Source organism: Anolis carolinensis, unplaced genomic scaffold (genome assembly GCF_035594765.1).
Source record: "Anolis carolinensis isolate JA03-04 unplaced genomic scaffold, rAnoCar3.1.pri scaffold_12, whole genome shotgun sequence".
Lineage (NCBI taxonomy): Eukaryota > Metazoa > Chordata > Lepidosauria > Squamata > Dactyloidae > Anolis > Anolis carolinensis.
Window position 1 is genome coordinate 24,846,485 of NW_026943823.1, and position 24,349 is coordinate 24,870,833.

Consider the following 24,349-nt stretch of genomic DNA (forward strand, 5'->3'; position numbering starts at 1 on the left):
TCCCCAGGAAGATTGAACACCATTGCCCTGCACTGTTCTTTGAATTTTGCAGTACATTCCTTGGATCCAAAACTGGACACAAAAATGTGTGCGTTGGGGAAAAGCTGCACACAATGATATGGGAAAACTGTGTCCCTGAAAGTGAAGATGTGCATTTTAGAGAAAGTGCTTTTGCTACTCTGCTATGCTAGGCATGCTAGCGCATACTGGTACATCCTGGGCCCATAACCTATGTCAGGAGTTGATCAATAGATACCGCTGTAATGGGAAGGTAATGGCGCTCCATGCAGTCATGCCAGTGGCCACATGGCCTTGGAGACGTCTACGGACAACACCGGCTCTTGGGCTTAGAAATGGAGATGAGCACCAACCCCCAGAGTGTGAGTAGAGCAATAGGTACTGCTCCTATAGGCAGGAAGGGAACACTGGTGCTCCATGCAGTCATGCCAGGGGCCACATGACCTTGGAGGTGTCTATGGACAATGCCGGCTCTTGGGCTTAGAAATGGAGATGAGCACCAACACCCGGCGTTGGACATGACTAGACTTATTGTCAGGGGGAAACCTTTGCCTTTACTATGTCTTTTGAGGAATGTGATGCCGACATTTTCATCTCCTTCCAGATCTTTTCACCGACTCTTTCAGAGATTTGGACCGAATGCTGGCTGCCTCCACTCCAGCTTCCAAGGCAAGGCAGGATGGCAGCCCACCAAAGCCCGCCTTCTCCTGCGTTCAAAGGTGAGCGATGCTTCTGCTGGGAAAATTCCTGCTTTTCCACGTCCTGCTTTTAATGCCTTCCTCTGTGTTGAGTTAACATAATCACTTCTCTGAAAAGGATGTCAATATATGCAACTTGTGCTTTTCCACAAACGGAAGGAAGCGGGAAGCAAAAAGAGGGGAAAACCAAGATCAACAACTTAAATAATGCTAAATAATTCCTGGAATGAGTTGTCAGGGAGCTTTTATTTACCGATTCTGCGCATTTCTCGTCTTCCTGGCGTGGGGCCAACCTTTCTTGACAGTCAAGATTTATTGATTTAATTGGCTGGGGTAACCATGCAATAAAATCATCTCCAAGATAAATTTTCATGGCACTCCACAGCATCAGAGCAATTTTTCAAGTGCTACAGCTATATTTCTCCAGGTTACAGGTGCAAAATTTGCTTAAAGACGGAAGGCTTCCTTATTGTGGACCCTTCGCATCTATTTGGTGGAAGATGGGAATAATAATAATAATAATTAATAATAATAATTGCATTTTGCTTAAGGATGGAAGTGCATAGTCTCGCAGGAAGAGATCCTGCTTTTCTTAATTGGTTCACGGATTCAATGCCCAGGAGAAATGGAAGCATCCGTTTAATTAGGAGGCGGCTTAGAGGTTATTTACAATCTTATCCAGAATCATTTGTCTCCAGCTGCGAACGAACGCAGGGCCCTCTCGCCCGAGATGATTGTCATTTCGCAGCACGGTCGTTTATTGAATCTTTAGATCTTTTTATTTACCCTGTTAAAGAGCTCATTATGGTTCACAACAGAAGAAGAAATGCACCAATAGATTAATTCCCATGTTAACGGTAACCGGCCAAAGACTGGAGAGAGCACCAAGTTTTAACCAGGGAAATCTGTCCTAATCTGAGATCATTTATCTCATAGGACGGCCTCCCTTTCTTTCCTCCCTCCCTTACTCTCTCACTGCAATGCTCAAGAGATTATTATTGTTGAATTTATGATGCACCTGCTAAAATCTTTTCAATTATTATTTATTATTTACCGCATTTGTAGCCCGCCTTTCTCAACCCCGAAGGGGACTCAAGGCGGCTCACACAGGCACTTGTTCAGCACCTACAAAACACATATGCAACATATTAAAATGTTACAACATTAAAGTTAAACAAAAACATTAAAAACCCAACTATCTATTAAAATCATGCCTTCCGAGAGACATACTCAATAATAATAAAATAATAATAATAATAATAATAATAATAATAATAATAATAAATATAAGATAGTAATATAATTTTGTCAATGTCTATTGTTTCCAAATGCCGGCTGAGATCTTTTGGCACGGCACCCAGTGTGCCCATCACCACCGGGACCACCTGCACTGGTTTCTGCTAGAGCCTTTAAAGTTCAATCTTGAGGTCCTGATAGCGGCTGAGTTTTTCCTGTTGTTTTTCGTCAATGTGACTGTCACTTGGGATGGCAACATCAATGATTCAAACCTTTTTCTTTTCCACAACTGTGATGTCTGGTGTGTTGTGTTCCAGAACATTGTCAGTCTGGATTCGGAAGTCCCACAGTATCTTTGTGTGCTCATTCTCCAAGACTTTTGCAGGTTTGTGATCCCACCAGTTCTTTGCTGCTGGGAGGTGGTACTTGAGGCATAAGTTCCAATGGATCATTTGGGCCACATAGTTGTGCCGCTGTTTGTAGTCTGTCTGTGCAATTATTATTATTATTATTATTATTATTATTATTATTATTATTATTATTATTATTCCAAGGCTGTCTAAGTGAAGAACACATTTGGACCAGAAAACCATCACCTTTTCATAAAAATTTTATTTTCCTTTTTTTAAATAATTCAATGCGCTGGCAGTATAATTAATCCCTCTATGAGAGACACAAATGTACCAGTTCGACCAATATTATTTTATACAGAGACAATTGTGTTTAAAAACAACGAACAACATTGAAAATGTTTGTACAGGAAGGATTACCTTTTTAAAAAAAAAAAAGAAAGAGAAGAAAAAATGTAAACATAACTGCATAATTGTGCAAACACATTGGAGATACAAAGAAAACGAGCAGGATACAATTTTTTTCCCTTTACATAGAAATGAAAAGAAACGGAAAGAAAACGTAGAACTATACAACATTTCAGTAATTGCTGGACATGTTAACAGTTACTGTACCTTGGTCTGTACAAAAACATCTTAACTTAGACTTCAAACTTTACAGGAATAACATGCTTGTTCCAAAACAAAGACACTTTGTGGGATTTCGGAAATGATGGGACCGACGCTTTTTTTTGCACACACGAAAAAGGGCAATTTTGAATGGGATGCAGGCAAAACAAGGAAAAATGAGCCCCGGAGGCCTCCCTGCGGTCCGTTTCAGTGGCTTAAATAATGGAACGGGGAAACGGATCTGACTTTGGTTGGGAGCTGGGCGAGGAGGCCACCGGGTCCACGTTCTTCCCAGTCGCCTGAACGTGGAAGACACCCTTGATCCAGAGGCTGCGGGTCCTTCTCCATCTAAATGCACACAAAAGCAAAGGCAAACAAACTCCCATCCAAAGTGTGAGCCTATTTTTGGCAGCCGAGGAGAACAGGTGCGCAAGCCTTGCACGGAGCCAGGCAAGTCCCAACCACCTCGACGGAAACAAAACAGAGCTGCTCCCACAGGAAACACCCCCTCCTTCCTTCGCCTTAATTGCTTTCTCCAGGTCTGTGTGTTTCCAACTGGCAGGGCTCACGCCTCCCCATGACTTGAACCGCGCTTCACCCCTTCCCTGTCCCTCAAAGTCATCCAAAGGTAAAACGCTCTCCTCGTTCTCGCCTCCAGACATGGATTTCCTGTTGACTTCAATATGGTCAGAGTCAAAGGCACGCATGAAAGCCTTCCTGTGATGATATAACTCTTTGGAATCTGTGAAGCAACACATTGCAAAGAAGCCATGTGTCCCGAAATGGAGTCTGGGGTCAAGCAGGGGCAAGGCTTCACTCAGGTATGCCCCACGATGGGTCGACCTGCACGATAAAGTTGTGTCATTGCCATACTGCTTTAATGGCCAAGACTCCACTCCAAAGAATCTAAAATCTCAAGTTCGAGAGACTAGTGGTGTGCATTCGGGACTTACCTTGTACCGTTTCGTGTTCGGGCTTTCAGTGGGGCCCTGTTCCCTTTTTGTCTGACTTCCCGAAATTGGGGTCAGACATTTGTTTGGTTTTGTCTTCTGAGCTGAAAGATCTGTTTTCTTTCGACTCAAAGTACCCAGGCCTATGGGTGCAAACTTTGGCCTACACATCCGGGCTTCACAGGGCCTGCAGCTGAGTGCCGAGCAAGAAGCGCGCCTTACTTGGCAGCTGAGCAAGAAGCGATTGCCGACAAAAAAGCGCACCTTACTTGGCAATCGGCTGCAGGCCCAGCAAGACCCAGGTGCGTAGGCTCAAAGCGTGCACCTGTAGGGCCTGCAGCCAATCAATCCAAAAAGCAGGCTAGGAGCTGATACTGACTCCTGCCTAACTTTTGTTTTGATTGCATTTTTGTTTGGCAGAGGGGGAGCTTTCTGTTTCATGCCATCCGAATGGACGGTACGAAACAGAAACACGAATTAAACAAATGCAACAAATACTGCACACATCTCTACTGGAGACCTGTAGTTCAGAGCCTTGAGTTATGCTGGGTTATTTATTTATTTACTTATTTTTCAAACTTATATGCCGCCACTCCCCTAGGGCTCGGGGCGGCTTACAAGAACCGGCTAAAATCAACAATTTAAAAACATCTTAAAACATCTTTAAAAAACATCTTAAAACATCCTAAAAGCACCTTTTAAAACCTTTTATGTGACAACACAGTGGCCAGTTTCAACCCATTTGTCCCGCAAAGGCTGCATACACTCAAAGCACGTCCTAGGCGTTTCCATTTTTCGCTACAGTCCCCCCAAAATGGTGACAAGAAGTGATGTGATGTCACTGCCTGTATTTTCAGGCATTTGAGGGCTTTCTCTGTGATTTGGGTCCAAATCATACCCATTTTATTAGGGGCGAAAGGTGACCCCAAACCTGGGCTCAAGGGCTACGTACAGACCCAGGGCTCACTCCGGACAAACCTAATTTATGCGATGCAACTTCTAAATAGAATCCTGGCCATAAAGTTTCCGTTTGAAGTAATTGTTTGTGGGGTTTTTTTTACTCCCTCCCCAAAAATAGAGATTATTTCCCTTTAAGACATCCCAAATTAATTGAAATGGTCAAGAGAGATACATTTTGCGCAGAGATGGACCTTGGGATGTTTATCTCCCGCGAGATAAGATGGGCAAGCGACAGGCTGTCCTTCTGGGCCGTTTTTCTCCCCGAGGGAAATATTGGCCAAGGCTCCGAGCACGGGCCGCACACCGTGACTGATTTACGCCTTCTCGATTGACAGAAAGCGCCATTCCCTCAGAGGAAAAAGACCTGGGGGCGAAATCCACTCCGTTTAACGGGCAATAATTCAGTGGTAACCTTGGTCAATAATATTCCCAGCGAGATTTGCAGAAAGGTGAGTGTGAACTTTCAAGGAAGATTTCAAGGTTGCCAACTTTCTCTTTTTCTATCTGTTTCCACACCTGTTCTCTTGACCCTAGGAAATCAAATACATCAAGCTTTATCTCCTCCTAGCATGACGATAACAGGGTAGTTTGGTGTATCATTGTGCTTGGTAGTCACTAAGTTGGGATTCTGGGAGTTATAGTTCCAAAATCATCAATCCAATATCCCTCACGATTGCATTAATTGCGTTTTCTATATACAAAGGGTTGAATGAAAAGTAATGCCTCCACCTTCGTTACTTGGGTTTGGATGGAAATATTTCAATAAATCAAACGCAGAAATAATCCTCAGAATGTGCTCTATAACAACCACTATTCACTTTTCCACATAATCACCAGACAATTGGATACATTTCTGCCAATGATGAACAAGTTTCTGAAGCCGTCACAGAAGTTGACACTCTGTTTCCGCAACCGGCGTCTCACAGGACCCATCGTGCACAGATCTTGCAATAGCCAAGCAAAGCAATAATGTGACCCACACGTTCTAGTGAAATGCCGATGATGCTTGGAATTTCTCTCTGAGTGATACAACGATCGTCCTGAATCAATCTGTCCACCTTTTGCTTGTGGAACTCACTGGTTGCTGTCACAGGACGTCTAACTCTTTGTTTGTCACGCAAGTCAGATGTTCCCACCTCAACATCTTTAAACTTACTCACCCAACGACGCACAGGACTCACATCCACACAATCACCATAAAGAGCTTGCATTCTCTGATGAATCTCCTTTGGAGTGACACCTTCTGATATCAAGAATTCAATGACTACACATTGCTTAAGTTGCATTGACTGACCGTCTGTGCAGGGTTCCATACTTCGCACATTAACAACACAACCGTTCAATGCTAAGGCTTCCTGCCAAATGGAACTATAGAGGAGAGTCTACTGAACAAGCCAGGACCTGCCGCAGACCAGGACTGCCATCTGTTGAGGAGTTACGAAGGTGGAGGCATTACTTTTCATTCAACCCTCGTACTACAGTGGAGTTTATATTTATTTGACACTATGTTCAGTTTTTGTCCTTTTATGATTGATGCGTACTATAATAAGGCAGTTGATGGACAGTTGGACAATGTAACGTTTCCAAATTCCTCTTAATCATTAAACATGCAGCTCTTGGTTTAAAGTATGGAAAGATCTTAACAAATACCACACTCCCCTTGCTTAGCTAACTCCTTGTTTGAATACCGAGACTGCCAGAAAGACAACTGCGCTTCTCACTTGAGTACTTGGTGGGCCATGGCTATCATACAATGGAAGCGAATGGAACTTGAAGCATCTCTTTTGGTCAGAATTATGTCTGGAAGTAAACAATAACCTTTACTTTACATCTAAGCCTAAATACAATGGCCAGTCCTAAATAGTAGGCCCACTGAATCAATGGAACTCAAGTAAGTCTTGACGTCACAAGTTTCTGTTGACTCAGTGGATTGGTTAAACAGTAGAGTCTCGCTTATCCAACATAAACGGGCCGGCAAAACATTGGATAAGCAAAAATATTGCATAATAAGGATGGATTAAAGAAAAGACTATTAAATGTCAAATTACGTTATGATTTTACAAATCAAGCACCAAAACATCATGGTGAAAACTGGTTGATGTTTTTAGTTAGGCATCCCACGGAAGAAAACCAACATCCATCTCACTTTGTGGTTACAGATAACCCTTTGAAAAATGTCTGCTTCTCCGATTGTGTTTCAGGTTGTAGATATCCTTTGTCAAGCGCACGGTGCTCTAGGGTTTCCACTTGGATTAAAGTAACAAGTAAGGACAATGCACTTAATTGGACCCAATCAGCCAGTCAAAGCCAATTGGCCAAGGTCAAACAAAGAAGTTTGAAAACTCTGGTTCCTTTGGAGCCTTCAAATCACGTTATAGGTGACAACAGCAAACAACGACAAAGAAAATAATGGCCAACGTTGTTCTTGCAGCCAAATTAATCTGGAATGCCAAATCCAGAAAGAAGTAACAAGGGTATGGTGGCTAGTATCTGCCATAATGGGACAACTTGGCCTCGATTCAGAAATAAACAGCAATCCTTGCTGGACCCGGATAATCATCACGGGGAAGAAGATATTGGCTGGCACCCAGTATTGCATTGACAGATTCATAACCTGCAGTTACGGATCCATGATTGCTCTTCATTTGGTAATACTATGCATGATGGTCATGGCATTATGACTATGACCATAAATGCCCTTCCAAACCTACTTTAAGACCAAAATGGTAAAAGGTCTGGAAGCCTATGATGAGTAGCTTAGAGAGCTGGGTATGTTTAGCTTGAAGAGGAGGTTGAAAGGGGACATGATTGCCATGTTTAAATATCTGAAAGAATGTCATATGAAGGATGGAATGAGCTTGTTCTTGTTCTGGGCACCACAATTTAGAAGAGACATTGACTTTATGCTGGATGGAGTCCAGAGGAAGAGGGCAACTAAAAGGATGAAAGGTCTGGAGACCATGAATAATCCCTCTGAGGAGCATCTTGAAGAGCTGGGTCTGTTTAGCCTCAGAAGAGAAGGCTGAGAGGAGACATGAGAGCCATGTATAAATGTGTGAAGGACTGTCATATGGAAGAGGGAGCAGGTTTCCTTTCTGCTGCCCTGAAGACTAGGACGCGGAGCAATGAGTTCAAATGACAGGGAAGGAGATGCCACCTGAACATGAAGACGAACTTCTTAGAGATGTTTAGCAGTGGAACTCTGCCTTGGAACCTGGTGGAAGCTTTCAAGCAGAGGCGTGGATGGCCATCAGTCAAGGGTGCTTTGATTGTGCTTTTCCTGCATGATGGGAGGGTGGACTGAATGGTAGTCTCTTCCAACTCTATGAGTCTATGATTCGATGGTGCTCCAGTTACTATACTACAAGCTCAAGAAGGTGAAACGTAATGTTGGTGGACAGGAAAACAGATTGAAAGATGGGCTCAAAGCCAACCTTAAAAACTGAGATAGACATCGAAAACTGGGAAGCCCTGGCTCTTGAGCGCTCTAGCTGGAGGTCAGCTGTGACCAGCAGTGCTACAAAATTAAAAGAGGCACGAATGGAGGGCAGATGGGAGGCACGTGCCAAGAGGAAGAAGGTCATCAAGCCAACCCTGACCGGGAATGCCTTCCGTCTGGAAACAGATGTCTTCACAGCGGAAGAACATGCGGGTCAAGAATAGGTCTCCATGGACACCTACGGACCCACCGCCAAGACACTACACCTGGAGGAACATCATCCTCAAAACTATGAGGGATCGCCGAAGAAGAAGAAGAAGAAGAAGAAGAAGAAAAAGAAGAAGAAGAAGAAGAAGATATGGATCAACAGATTCAAGCTACATGAAAAGAGATCTCACCTAAGCACTAGGAAGAACTTACTGATGGTAAGAGCACCTTGGCAGGAGCATATGCTGCCTCGGAGTGTGGCGGAGCCTCTTTCTCCAACAGCTTTCAAACAGAAGCTCAATGGCCAACAATGCTTCGGTTGCATCTCCCTGAATGACAAAATGAGGTTAGACTGGATGTCCTTTGTGGTCTCCTCCACCTTTGTGAATCCGTGAAGTCACCTTCCTGTGCCATGATCTGGATCTGAACAGATCTCTATTGCCCAGTGTGGCTACAGGCTATAGAGATGGGTTGTGTGTATGTGGGTTGCTGTGAGCCTTTGGGGCTGTACGGCCATTTTCCGAAGCTTTCTTTCCTGATGTTTCACTCACATCTGTGGCAGGCATCCTCAGAGGTTGTGAGGTCTGTTGGAAACTAGGAAAGTGGGGAAAACAGGGATCCATGGATACAAAGAAGCAGATATAGTGAATAATGTACCAGGGTGCACATTTATTTAAGGTTAGAAACAATATAGCTATTAAAAAAGGGGAAGATTGTAGCATGACGTCTCCTGGGCGCTGGTCCGCAAAGCCAATCACTACAACTCCAGGATCCTGCTACCTGCGGAACTCTCCGCTGTGGTGCGGAGTCCATTAATTTATTAATTTTGACCTGGCCGGGGAGTGAGGGTCGGTGTTTAACAACAGAAGTGTCAGAGAGTACTAGGAGTAATGTGCAAATATTGCAACTGGTGCCTGTTATTGTTTATTGATGTATTGTATATTGTTATTGTTTTGTATTTGATATTTCTGTGAGCCGCCCCGAGTCCCCTCTGGGGGAGATGGTGGCAGGATAAACTTATTATTATTATTATTATTATTATTATTATTATTATTATTATTATTATTATTCGTGTCAGGAGCAACCAGAGTTGCTTCTGGAGTGAGAGAATTGGCCGTCTGCAAGGACGTTGCCCAGGGGACATTGCCCGGATGTTTTGATGTTTTACCATCCTTGTGGGAGGCTTCTCTCATGTCCCCACATGGAGCTGGAGCTGACAGAGGGAGCTCATCCGCACTCTACCCAGGTGGGATTCTAACCTGGCAGCCTTCCGGTCAGCAGCCCAACCTTCAAGTCACAAGGCTTTTATCCCCTAGGCCACTGGAGGTTCCATTATTATTATTATTATTATTATTATTATTATTATTATTATTTTATTGTATGACACAGCAAACAAGATAGACATGCTGGATTTTGTATCACAAAATCACAAGTCGAACACTTCCCAAGTGTCTAGGACTGTGTGATGTATATTATTATTATTATTATTATTATTATTATTATTATTATTATTATTATTATTATTATATTATGACACAGCAAACAAGATAGATATGCTGGATTTTGTATTACAAAATCACAAGTCGAACACTTCCCAAGTGTTGTTGTTGTTGTTATTATTATTATTATTTTATTGTATGACACAGCAAACAAGATAGACATGCTGGATTTCATATCACAAAATCACAAGTCGAACACTTCCCAAGTGTCTAGGACTGTGTGATGTATTATTATTATTATTATTATTATTATTATTATTATTATTATTATTATTATTATTATTATTATTTTATGACACAGCAAACAAGATAGATATGCTGGATTTTGTATTACAAAATCACAAGTCGAACACTTCCCAAGTGTTGTTGTTGTTGTTATTATTATTATTATTTTATTGTATGACACAGCAAACAAGATAGACATGCTGGATTTCATATCACAAAATCACAAGTCGAACACTTCCCAAGTGTCTAGGACTGTGTGATGTATTATTATTATTATTATTATTATTATTATTATTATTATTATTATTATTATTATTATTTTATGACACAGCAAACAAGATAGATATGCTGGATTTTGTATTACAAAATCACAAGTCGAACACTTCCCAAGTGTTGTTGTTGTTGTTATTATTATTATTATTTTATTGTATGACACAGCAAACAAGATAGACATGCTGGATTTCATATCACAAAATCACAAGTCGAACACTTCCCAAGTGTCTAGGACTGTGTGATGTATTTTCGGATGATGCGCGCAGATCCCAGCAGGGTGGCCTTTTGCACTTGGCAGATCGTAATTTTGTCAATGTCTATTGTTTCCAAATGCCGGCTGAGATCTTTTGGCACGGCACATTATTATTATTATTATTATTATTATTATTATTATTATTATTATTATTATTATTATTATTGTTATTCTCTGGTTAGGGATCCAGAACTGATTATCGTCAGCCACACCCGTCCTATACTCTGCCTTTGCAACACCGGGAGCAAAGGGATTTGGAAGTCAGGAAAGAAAGCTTCTGGAATATGGCCATACATCCCGAAAGACTCACAGCAACCCAGTGATATCGGCCCTGAAAGCCTTCGACAATACATGTGTATGTGTGTCTGGCCTAGAGAAGTGATGGAGTTATGATTATATAACTAAGTAGGCGATGCAGGAAATTGGGTTCACCTCCAATGGGTTCACCTCCAATATGGAGGCAAAGTGGTAGGAAAAGGGAAGCACAAGCAGATCTCCGAATCAGCATCAGGAGCAAATAAATCCACTGTTGACCATAGAAAGAACCCGATTCCTCGGGGATCTCCCTGGGAGACCCACCCTTCTCACACACAACCTCTAACCGGATTTAAATGCTGGTGTTCTGGCAACATCTTTCCGAGAGACCAGTCTAACACTACACAATACTCTTCCCATTTTTGGCTACAACCTTATGGAAAGCAATGCTCCGGGATGTGGGTTTCCCCCTTTAAAAACAAACACCTATTATCAACAGACATCAATATAACTTAAAAAAAAAATGCAAGAAGACATTTACCTTCAAAACTGGATCTGGGATCAAGTATTAAAAAACCCTCCTTTGATATGCTAGTCACCGAGCATCAGCGAATATAGGATTATATCAGAGAAGGTAGCTACAGTTCACGCTCCTCTTAGTTATCTAATACACGTGGAATATTATTCCAGAGAAAGGTGATGCAGAATGATATTTACATTGTCATGGGATCCGTATTTTCCCCCCCCTTCCCCACAATAACAATGGCGATATGGCAAGAATACTGCAGTGGACGGCTCGAAAAGGGGACCCACCGCTCAACGTGTGCTGTTGGTAATAAATAAATAAATATGGATACGCAGCCCATCGTTTGTGGATTAAAGGCAAAGATGTCGTCGTCGTTGCTTGCGCTGAACAAGGCAATCCAACACGTGGATGAAGTCATGGGAAAGGAGAGGGGTTTGGACACTTTTTTGCATTTTTAAGCTCTTTTAAAATACTATCGATAATAGTAAAGTACATACAAAAATGTTATATTTTAAAGCAATGGGTCGGGGAAAAGTAACAATTGTTGCCTTTTAGAAAAACAGCCTTCCACGCTCCAGTATTGCCTTTGAACTGCTGGTTGGGGTTTCCGTGTCGGAAGGAACACCTACATTAAGTGGTCTTGGTGTCCCACAGCATTTCTTCATGAGATTCTGGAAATGGTAGCTTCCCATACACTACGTATTATAAAACATGGGAGAACAATGGATCTCAGGAGCTGAGAAGGCTCAAATGGGAATGGTCAGCCTAGCATTTACTGGAAGCATACCACTGGAAGATGAACTGCGGTGGTGGTGAGACAATTTGAACAATTACATACCATTCTTCAAGACAAGCATTGATGTACTTGGCTCATACTTGTCTGTAAAAGCCCACACATGAGTGCACCATGTTGAGTGCACACTGCCCAATGACCCCTTCCCGGAAGCACCATCAACATATACACTCATGTTGGCCTTTGCCATTTATCTAGACTGGTGGAAAGCTGGTCAGAAATGTTCTACACACGTACGATGGAAGACCTACACCCGCATCTCCTGGATTAATGGCATCTGGAAGAACCTTAAAGGACGGGCGGTTGGGTGCATAGCCATTCAAACTGCTGAGCTGATCAAAAGGAAGTTGGAAGTGGCTTTGGAATGGCGTTGTGCTGTTGTGTTACATATTTATATTCACAAAAGAGAATTCAATAAAAACCTCCTGAAGCCTTTTGTGGCCTTCTGCTATAGGAGTGGGAACCCTGATGTCTGTGGGGATGATGCCTACAACAACACAAGCTGTTTGAGAGACTGCATTTCTGGAATCTTAGCCATGGCCTGGAACCAAGACTAAGTTGGGAACTGTGTGACTTGTATGGAGAGGGCAATTTTGAGTTGATCTGCTGGGTATTCGTTCCCAGTGCAAGGGGGGGGGGCTTTCAAACGTGCCCGCAAAGATTTAAGACATTCTCCCAACAACCTCTATCTTCATCAAAGTGCAATGATGCAGGGAAGCGACTGTTCCATAAAGCATGATATGGAAGGCAAGAGTGGCAGGATCCAGGAGACACAAGGCAAAGACGTGAATCCAAAGTGATTCGACGGTATCGACACATACTCTGCTCTGGTGCCATCTTTCCTAATGATGGCGAGTCCCGTTTTTAACAGATAGGATATGTTTTGTTTGAAAAGGGGGAAGCGGAAGGCAATAAAAGTAACCCTATGAATACAGTTCCAGAAAAGGGTGGCATCCCATCACGGGTCACCTGTGCGGAGTCGTGATGGACAAGGGAGCAGTCACTACAACAAATGCGCTTCAACGCGAAGCCAGTGGAGTCCTTGCCGAACGTAACGGACCAGGTTGGTCATAGTGCTGTGTTGCGTCAATGGACCCATCACTAAGTCCAGGTCTATGAAGAAATCTGTAAAAATAAGAAAGAAAGGTCAACCTCTGCCTTTCCAAGGCGGCTTGTACACAAGTGAATGCAAGAATTGTATGCAAGAAGATCAGAGCGGGCAATAGACATCGCCGGGCAAAGTGGTTGTGTGGGAAAGCTGGGGAGAGATTTCAGGGGAGGCAGAATGCTTTCATGGCGGGCTTTTAATTGGCAAGGTGTTTACTTTATCTGTTATCTTGAGTTTACAACTTATAATGCGCACTTTAGCTTATCTATTACTGTAACCTCGCTGGTTTTAATTCTATGTTTTATTAAGTGTGTTTTTATTTCATAGGTTAATGTTTAGATTTTATAATTGGTGAATGTTTTTGTCTATTGATGTATTGTATACTGTTATTGTTTTTATTTGCTATTTCTGTGAGCCGTCCTGAGTCCCCTTCGGGGGAGATGGAGGCGGGATATAAATAAACTTATTATTATTATTTTATTGTATGACACAGCAAACAAGATAGATATGCTGGATTTCATATCACAAAATCACAAGTCGAACACTTCCCAAGTGTCTCGGACTGTGTGATGTATTTTCGGATGATGCGCGCAGATCCCAGTAGGGTGGCCTTTTGCAGTTGGCAGATCGTGATTTTGTCAATGTCTATTGTTTCCAAATGCCGGCTGAGATCTTTTGGCACGGCACCCAATGTGCCCATCACCACCGGGACCACCTGCATTTATTATTATTGTTATTATTGTTATTATTATTGTTACTTTCAAGTTAGTTCAGGCAACATAGCATATGGAGTAAGAAGCTAGGCCTGAGTTCCTGATCCATGTTTCAAGTCAAGCCCTTTGGAAGTTTCTGTGTTCCTGTTTTATTATTCATGATCAAGTTGTACTAAGGATACCTTTTGCTTGTACTTTCGCTGTTCTTGTGATTTTTGGCTATTCCTGGACTGTATTACCTATGAATCTGTTTGAGACTTTGGGATTCCTATTGGATTATTGCTGATTGCTTTTTGGATATACCCTTTCTTTCTCTATTCCTACATTTTTCTTTTTATACTTTTTGTTGGAAATCTATTGAGTGGTTAGACTCAAAATAATCTTCTCTTGGGGTGATTCCACCAAAAAGACGGCAGAAGCAGACTTCACAACCAGCAGAAACTTACATGTGGCGAGTTGGCATAAGCCTCTGTTGCTCAGGATGGCACAGGATTGCAGATCCAAAAATATAAGTTCAAAAGTATTTACTGAAGTAAAAGAAATACAGGAAGAGAGGAGTAGAGACAGAAAGGCCCTTCTAGGAAGGAATGCATAGGAATAGAGAAAGGAATCCCTCATTCTCATCCTGTTTTCTTAGTCTAGTTCAGGGGTCCCCAAACCTTTTAAGCAGAGGGCCAGTCCACAATTGTTCAGACTGTTAAAGGGCCAAATTATCATTTGGAAAAAAAATTACAAATTCCGATGCACACTGCACATGTCTTATTTGTAGTGCAAAAACAACAACAACAAGAACAATGAAAGAACAATGAAAGAGTAATACAATATTTAAAAATAAAAACAATTTTAACCAACATACATTTATCAGGATTTCAATGGGAAGTGTGGGCCTGCTTCAGGCCAATGAGATAGTCAAGTTAATTAGGATTGTTGTTGTTGTTGTTGTTGTTGTTGCTGCTGCTGTTGTTGTTGTTGTGTGCCTTCAAGTCATTTCAGACTATGGGCAAGCCTAAGTCTAAAATGTATTTATTTATTATTTATTTATTTACTATATTTATTTACTACATTTGTATCACACCCTTCTCACCCCAAAGGGGACTCAGAGTGGCTTACAAATTATATGTACATACAATATATTATATTATTAGCATGGCACAATATTAGCATTATATATTACTATATTGAACTATACCACTGTACTGTAATATTATTAGTAATATTATTAGTAATATATAATTAATACTATTATATGGTATTATTATTAGTGTTATATTGTATTACATTATATTATTATACAATATGACCTTGGAGGGCCGCATGTGGCCCCCGGGACTTAGTTTGGGGATCCCTGGTCTAGTTACTCATTGGGGACTGGAGACTTGTGGAGTCCAGGATGACACCCAAGACTTTTGATATATTCTACAAACAAACTGTTGGCTTATATTCTGGAGTCTTGGGTGGTGATCTTAGGGGTTCCAGGCCTGGGGTGCAACAAAACGCTTCAGAAACAATCGCCAACCACATCATTCCAATCTATCCCCAGCCAGTGATAAAATAGGGAATACAGATTGGGTGAGGAAACTGAGTCATAATACATGAGTCTACGAAGATGTAAGAAATCTCACTGAATTTAATAAGGCTAAACAAATAGCTATAGATTTGCTATCTGTTTGTCACTGATAATCACTTTTAAGATGTCTAGTGGGAATTGTTCTCCAATGGTACGAGTAAATAATTTATTCCATTGGATGTATTATTGATTGCATTATTAGGCTGATTGTATAACCAACATATTAAAATAGAGATACTGTGCCTAAGGAACTGGTCCGATACATGTTTCATATGAAGGTGCCTATTAAATGGGATGACAAAAACTAACAACTGAATGCTCAGAACAGAATGTCAAGGAGTATGTGTTTTGGCAAAGGCTTTCATGGCCGGAATTACTGGGTTGCTGTGAGTTTTCCGGGCTGTCTGGCCATGTACCAGAAGCATTCTCTCCTGGCGTTTTGCCCACATCTACGGCAGGTATGAAACACAGCCATACAGCCCAGAAAACTCACAGCAACCCAGTATATCTTTTGTCATTTACTTGCTTTAATTCAGGAAGCTTAAAAAACCCTACAAACTCCATGATCCCCAACTCAAAAATGATGGCAAGGCCAGTTATAGTGGTTTACCCAAACCATAAAAAAGTGAAAGAGAAAGAGGATCCAAACTGAATTTTCAGCACTTAGCTTGATAACAACAATAACAACAATAGCGGGTATTTTTAAAATTTTCTGCTGGATGAACACTTGGGTTCCAACTGCTCCAAACAGAACAGTTAACACATTCACAACCCATATCACTAATCATGGGATTATCTCTACATTTAGCCAAATGGTATCCGTTTATTTCTTTGATAAAGAATGACATTCATGACATGCAACCTTGTATAAAGGATATTTTCCTTTCCTGATCTACCTAATTGCTCTTTCTGTTCTATTATTCTTTTTCTCCCTTCTTGCAGCAAATTCAAAGTAAAATAAAGAGTGGCTTTGCCACCCAACAGGTCTATCTATCATCTATCTATCTATCTATCTATCTATCTATCTATCTATCTATCTATCTATCTATCTATCTATCTATCTATCTATCGGTCTGTCTATCTATCTATCTATCTATCTATCTATCTATCTATCTATCTATCTATCGGTCTGTCTATCTATCTATCATCTATCTATCTATCTATCTATCTATCTATCTATCTATCTATCTATCTATCTATCGGTCTATCTATCGGTCTATCTATCGGTCTATCTATCTATCATCTATCTATCTATCTATCTATCTATCTATCTATCTATCTATCTATCGGTCTATCTATCGGTCTATCTATCGATCTATCATCTATCTATCTATCTATCTATCTATCTATCTATCTATCTATCTATCTATCGGTCTATCTATCGGTCTATCATCTATCTATCTATCTATCTATCTATCTATCTATCTATCTATCTATCGGTCTATCTATCGGTCTATCTATCTATCATCTATCTATCTATCTATCTATCTATCTATCTATCTATCTATCTATCTATCGGTCTATCTATCGGTCTATCTATCGATCTATCATCTATCTATCTATCTATCTATCTATCTATCTATCTATCTATCTATCTATCTATCTATCGGTCTATCTATCGGTCTATCTATCTATCTATCTATCTATCTATCTATCTATCGGTCTATCTATCGGTCTATCTATCTATCATCTATCTATCTATCTATCTATCTATCTATCTATCGGTCTATCTATCGGTCTATCTATCGATCTATCATCTATCTATCTATCTATCTATCTATCTATCTATCTATCTATCTATCGGTCTATCTATCGGTCTATCTATCGATCTATCATCTATCTATCTATCTATCTATCTATCTATCTATCTATCTATCTATCTATCTATCTATCGGTCTATCTGTCTGTCTGTCTATCTATCTATCTATCTATCTATCTATCTATCTATCTATCTATCTATCTATCTATCTACCAATGCTACAGTAACATCCCACCAGGCTTAGAAGTTGGAATTGTTACTGAAACAATCGGTACATATTAGTATGTCTTCCTTTCTTTTTTTTAAAGGCCATTTGCCATCATAAATCATTACTTGGTAGCAAGAAGTAAACCATTAGTAAATGCCTTGCGTATGTTGAGAACAACTCCACCTCTGTACCCTTGTGCATGTCTATCCCTCCAAAACCCTACTGGCACATTAAAAGAGTGCCCTTTACATAACATGGGAAAGCCATGAATATTTTTGGAACTTTAATTGGGAGGAGTGGAATATTTTGAAGCCGTGGTCGGAAGAATCCGTGACTTCAGACCCCATGGATATGGAGGGCCACCTGCACTTAACTAAGTGGTTGATACAGGATTCCAGGTCATTCTCTCCATCCGTAATGGGCCGAGAGCACCGAAAACAAAATTCTTGGCCTGGGGAGGCCTGGAAGTACCTTTGTTCTCTTTCGTCAGCTTCTCGGCCATGTCCCAGTGCTCATAGCTTCGCAGGACGTTGTTTGTGATGTTGACGTGGCTGGCGGCCATGTGGTGGATGCGCTGGGGAATGGTTATGGTCCCTGCCGAGGACGAGCCCGCGGTGCCGGCGGCATTCCCAAGGTTGCTGATGGGCGACGGGCTCAGAGACATGGGAGACGGGGTCTCTGTGCTCCTGAACAAAGGGAAAGACGGCAGGACAACATCACGCCTTGCTCGGAAGCAGGGGAAAGGCTCTTCCTAATGTAATGAACTATATAAAACACAATCATGGTTCAAAACATAAATAGTGCACAATATGTATATTAGAGCATCATATACATATTACATTCACAGAATCAATGCTCAGTCCTATGGTATATAACCCAAAAGTATCAAACTCAGTATTATAAATCAAACAAAATGATATAAGTCTCTGGAACCAGTTGTAAACGGCGTGAACGGATATATTACCACCTACTCAGGATTTACATCAGCACTGACTCTGTCTCCTTGGCTTTACTATTGATCCAAAACCTGTGGAGTCCTGAGGAATCCCTCCAGAACTGCAGAGACTCTGAATCGGTTTGCCTTTAAGCCAATCTAATCCTTTGAGGACTGCAGAGACTTATATCATTTTGTTTGATTTATAATACTGAGTTTGATACTTTTGGGTTATATACCATAGGACTGAGCATTGATTCTGTGAACGTAATATGTATATGATGCTCTAATATACATATTGTGCACTACTTATGTTTTGAACCATTATTGTGTTTTATATAGTTCATTACATTGTTTAGAATAGACATCTGTGTTTATCCAAAAGGCTCTTCCTAACAGCACTGATGAAATGGGCCCAGAGCTTACTGGTGGCATACTTATTGATTTAGTTGATTCATATCTTGCTTTTCTGCCAATATCCCCTGCACGTTATGTCACAAGCACAGGTGAAACAAAGTGTGAAATAAAAAATGTGCCACTTGATGGATCCCAGGCCACTCTTTCAGATTGGAGACGGGGCCATTTGTGCCTTGCGGAAAGGGTGAGATAATGGGCCGGCTCAAGTGCCTTTGCGCATTCGCCGCTATTACGCCTCCCGCTTTATTCAGCAGCACTTATCCTAGATCAATGAAATATTTATTGGCCTTTCATTACTGAGCAAATCTCTCAGGAAGATGGAAATCATTGCCCTGGAGATTAACTTTACTTTGGCTTCTAGGAACGACAGACTATTTTCTAGCCAATTAACAGCTATTTTTATGGTCCTCGTTTGGCTTTAGGAACCAAAGTGACGAAGAAGAAATCGGGATCAATCAATCCATCCAGACCTGTTTCGTGTTCTGTTCATCAAACTGTAACTCATGGAACATTTAGCCGGAATAGAACACCTCATCTTTGTCAACAAAAAAGGCCTCCCACCCTATCCCATTAAATGGCTAATTTCTACCACGAAAGAACACTTACTTTCCGTTGCCTCCCCAAGGAGATGGAGCCTGTGAGACTTTGGACGAATTCTGTTCAAAGAAACAAGACTGGGAATCAAGAGACAGGCCTTCTCTTTCTCAATGGAGATACAGAAGATTAAAAGTGCATTAATACTGATCACTTAAAGACAAGACATTTCCTATTTCAGTAGCAAAGGAGAACATTATACATAGTACCATCGGAGGACAATGATTTCTCTTAAGAAACATGGTGGAGGATAATAGGCTCTAACATGGAGTATGAGAGATGAAAGTTGGTTGCATAAGCTTTAGTAGATAAATGAGGGTTACCTTGAAATATTCCATCAGAGACCGGGAGTACTTCATCGCGTGGTCCTTCTTTAGTTTGAACATTCGCAGGTAGAGAAGGGACAAGCATCGGTAGCTGTGTTGTATTGAGGGGAGAATAATAATAATAATAATAATAATAATAATAATAATAATAATAATAATAAGCAGTCAAAGAAGAAGAACATGCCCTGGCAGAATATGTAAAGCAAAGTGAAGAACCTACTTTGATTGAAGTCAAAAATCAGAAACTCCTCAAAGCACAGCAGACAAAAAACCAGTACAAGAAAACCACACTACAAACTAGAGCTGACAGCTGGCACAACAAAACATTGCATGGAAAGTTCCTTGACAGAATTGAAGGAAAAGCTGATAAGGAGAAGACCTGGCTCTGGCTCACGAATGGGACCCTGAAGAAGGAGACAGAAGGCCTGATCCTTGCAGCCCAGCAGCAAACCATCAGAACTAATGCAATCAAGGCCAAGATCGAAAAATCTGCTGATGACCCAAAATGCAGACTGTGCAAGGAAACCGACGAAACCATTGATCATATCCTCAGCTGCTGCAAGAAAATCACACAGACAGACTACAAACAGAGGCACAACTATGTGACCCAAATGATTCATTGGAACTTATGCCTCAAGTACCACCTCCCATCAGCAAAGAACTGGTGGGATCACAAACTTTGTATTTCACCTTTTAACCTTGCCTGGAGTGGAGTGTTAGCCGCCTTGAGTCCTCGTGGGGAGAGAGATGGGGTATGAATAAAGATAGCAAATAAAAAATAAATAAATGTTCTTCATGCTTCTTGATGTTCTTTTAGCTTTGACAACTTCCCCCCAAAAGACGAGTAATGGATGGGAGAACCCCGTTGGCAGTGATATAACTACAGCTCCATCTCAAAAGATTCAGAATCCTAGCTGAGAGGTCCTAGGAAGGAGCACATCCACCACCCCAAAGTCCTTTTGGTTTCAGCAGGAGAGACTTAAGGACACACTTAAGTCCTTAATGAAAGGAGAAGGCAGAAGGCCCTCTAAATGTTTCAAACCCACCTCCCATCAGATGTGACCAACATGACTGTGGACAACAAGAGTTGTTGCCTGAAGGTTGCAGAAGGAACATTTCTCCATGTTGCTCATGCAGCCCATGGGGCTCACTTTTGCAGCAGTAGAGTCCCCCAAAAGAGCATCAAAGCTCCCCTCCCCATTAAAACAATTGCCCCAGGTGAGACAGAAAGCCTTCCAAATACATAAAAAACATGCAAAAGAAACCTCGCCTCCACACATGTCCCATAATCCCTTACTACTGTTACGCATCAGCAGTGGGCCCATACTGGCCGTGGATGAGCCTTAGTTGCCCAACAACGCCAAGTTCTAATGTTTGCTTTGGTTTCAATAATATCGAAGCATGAAAGGTATCTCACCATAAAACGGCCAGCTTCTTGTCTCCTTCTGTGGCAGAAGAGCCCGTGAAGTTCTTGAGTCTCATTGCGTACCTTAAAACAGAAATTTAAATGGAGAAGATTCAATGCCAGTGGATGCTTTCAATGAAAATGCTTGTATCTAGGAAGCTTCCATAGATTGGTGTAGTCAGTGATGGGGTGACTGAAGATGGAGGCTCCATTAGTAGTGTTGAGGAGAGGCTACAGACTTTTGCTTCTGGAAGCCCTTGTTGGTGATCCCCATTTGGTGGTTCATATATATTCATTTATAAGGCTGTTTCTGCATCATACCATGGTGAACCATTCAAACCAGTATTTTCTACTTTGATTGGCCAATGGCTGTTGAGGACAACCGGCCAAGCTCGTGCTGCGCATGCATTGTGAAGCTCACTTGAAACCATGTAGAAGTATCCAATACAATGAACTTCTCCTGAGATGGGAGAATTTATAAACGACTGTTTGGTCACGGATGGGTCTACGGACAGCACATGGGACCTGCAGTATAGCGAACAGGGAGTCGTTCCTGCCCGGCTACTTCTTGCTTGAGAAAAGGGCGGCCGCTTTCTCCTCTCACCTCCCTACTGTTATCATGAAAGGGTGCCATGCCTTTCGCCTCCTGAAAATCAAATCATCATATAAAAACCATTGTTCTGAGCCGTAATACAATTTCACAGGTACTTGTGTTAGAATAAGTAATAGAGTTCATTGTTGCGTAGGGAAATTTTAAGGCATTTGCGCCATCTCATTTACAAGGCAGTAATGGAGTGGAGACGAACGGCGCTGCTTTTACCACATCAGGACCCCGCCGCCCTTGTCATGGGCATCATTATGCGCTTTCTATATAAAACCCCCTTCGTTTGGCGCCTTCTCCCCCCACTTCATAGGCGCATGATGATTGCACCCGTCATACTTGGTAGGTCAGGCCAAATAACAAAGATTCTGAGCCTTCGAGGATGTGCGGTCTTAAAAGGGAAGGGATTTAAAGACACAATGAGTCTAAACGGCCCTGGCAGTCGTATTTCGGGCATCCTGAGTCACCGCAACGCATTGCTCATTCTCACAAATCAGTATCATTTGCGTGCAGCCGTGTCTCCTGAAGGGCTATAATTAGCAAACGGGACAAAAATAAAAGCTTGCTAAGAGCAAATACAACGAAAGGAGAACAGCTCTCTTTCTCATGTTGCATGCTCCAGCTTTGGGACAAACTCAGCATCCGGTACATGCTGGAAACTGCTCTGAGTCCTCTCGAGGAGATGTGTGTGATATATATATATAGGATGATGATGATGATGATTATTATTATTATTATTATTATTATTATTATTATTATTATTATTATTATCCAGGTAATACATCCAATCAGATGCGGAGCCAGTAGAACCCGTCTCTTCCGAATCTGGCCCAATATCAAAAGAGGGAAGGAGATGGATTGAATGACGAAAAGAGGGACACAACTCGCATCCATCTCCCCACAACTACTTCTCTCAAACCCTTTTCAGATCGAAGGGTCCTGGGATTTACAGTTCACCAATTAACTTCCCAGAACTCCACTTTTACTTGGGTTGTTATCCATTGGGTTTGGTTCCAACGCTCCCCATGGATGCCATAATCTTCCAGCGCTCACGTTCTATTACATACAATGGTGTAGTTGTGTTTGTTGTGTTTTCAGTCTCCCGCCCATTAACTTTACTGGTCCTGCTTTCCTTATGGCGATCAAGCCAAAAAAAAAAGGATTGGTTTTTAAAGCACGTTCTGTTCTCTTGCCTTTCCCAAAGTTAATGCTTATATTGAACATTAAACTGACCTCGGGAGGCATCCAAATGTTACAGAATTTTAACAAAAATTATTAGTGAGTGTTCCCGATTCTTAAATCCCCCCCCACTTTTCCTGCATGTTTTAATATCTATTTGTTTGCACGAATTTAACAAATTTGATACAAAATATGAATTAAAAATGAACAATTGCACATGTCTAATCGTTACAGAATCCATCTATTGCATAAGAATTGAATGGTAATTTCAGAAGCCTAATGTCTTTAAGTATTGCCGAGATTCATGCTATTATTACTCTGTTCCTCATATTGTTATGACATTTTTGCACCCCTGATTTGCTGTTTGTACACTTGTGTTTTGAAAGGCTTGCCTCACTTGGGCAAGGCATCCAGTTTCTAAAAGAAACCTTTACCAAGAGCTTGAATGGCTTTCCTCGGGCGGCTGCTCAAGCCTCTCTGGCGAACTCACAGGCTCTTCTCTTCCCTTCATGCCCTGCGGAAGCCGAGCCTCAAAAGTGTGGCTTTGAGTAAGGCCCAAGTATCCTAAAGAGTCTGACACTTTGAACTTCCCCTTTCAACCTCCTTTTTAGGAGACTTCTCATTTTGAACGAGTCTCCTCTTTTGAAGTCAAATAGAACTGCGTTGGAGTTCCCTGCCACTTCCTGCTCATGCATAATTGCATATATTCCGCGTGTTCCGGCCCCTCAACTGAACTTGGCTCAGTCACATTGACTTCTTGTACTAAGTCTTCAGCAGGCCTCACATTTAGGGTTAAGCCTGGGGTCTCTTACCCTCTGACCCGCTGTTCCAGGGCACAAGCATTTGTCACATGTAAAATGTTTCTTTCTTGAGCATAACTTTATCCATTCTAGGTGAAAGATGTTAAAGCCAACTACTATTATCATCTTTTAGATGTGTCTCTGCTTCTCCATACAAAAATCCCCCTGAGCATTTGGGTCTAACAAAGGGGACAATCATGGGTTTCTAGTACAGTTGGCTCTCTTTATTACTTGGCTCAAGGTCTCTTCCTGTGAGAAGCCTGCTCATTATTTCATTTCAATAACAATCGTTTACTGCGTCTGAAACACTCCCTTTCTCTCCTCTGCTGAGTTATCACTTTCCTTCTGTCAAACTCATTAGCCTTATCACTTCCAGAATCAAAACTAGAATGTCCACCTGGCACCAGAAGGTCCGACTTTGACACCTTTGAGGAATGCGGTTTAAGC

The 24,349-nt window shown here is 41.5% G+C and overlaps 1 protein-coding gene across 4 annotated transcripts in view; it reads right to left on the reverse strand.

Annotated features, from left to right (window-relative positions):
* Positions 1-2,546: 2,546 nt before the first annotated feature.
* aff2 (ALF transcription elongation factor 2) overlaps positions 2,547-24,349 on the reverse strand; it is a 331,356-nt gene continuing 309,553 nt past the window's right edge. For all 4 annotated transcript variants that reach the window (XM_062963858.1, XM_062963857.1, XM_062963856.1 and 1 more), the window contains 5 exons: positions 21,335-21,406; positions 19,915-20,008; positions 19,604-19,653; positions 18,118-18,332; positions 2,547-13,416 (listed from right to left, as the gene is read on the reverse strand). In XM_062963858.1, coding sequence (XP_062819928.1) covers positions 13,295-13,416; positions 18,118-18,332; positions 19,604-19,653; positions 19,915-20,008; positions 21,335-21,406 — 553 coding nt within the window. In that variant the 3' untranslated portion in view covers positions 2,547-13,294. The remainder of the gene's footprint in view (positions 13,417-18,117; positions 18,333-19,603; positions 19,654-19,914; positions 20,009-21,334; positions 21,407-24,349) is intronic.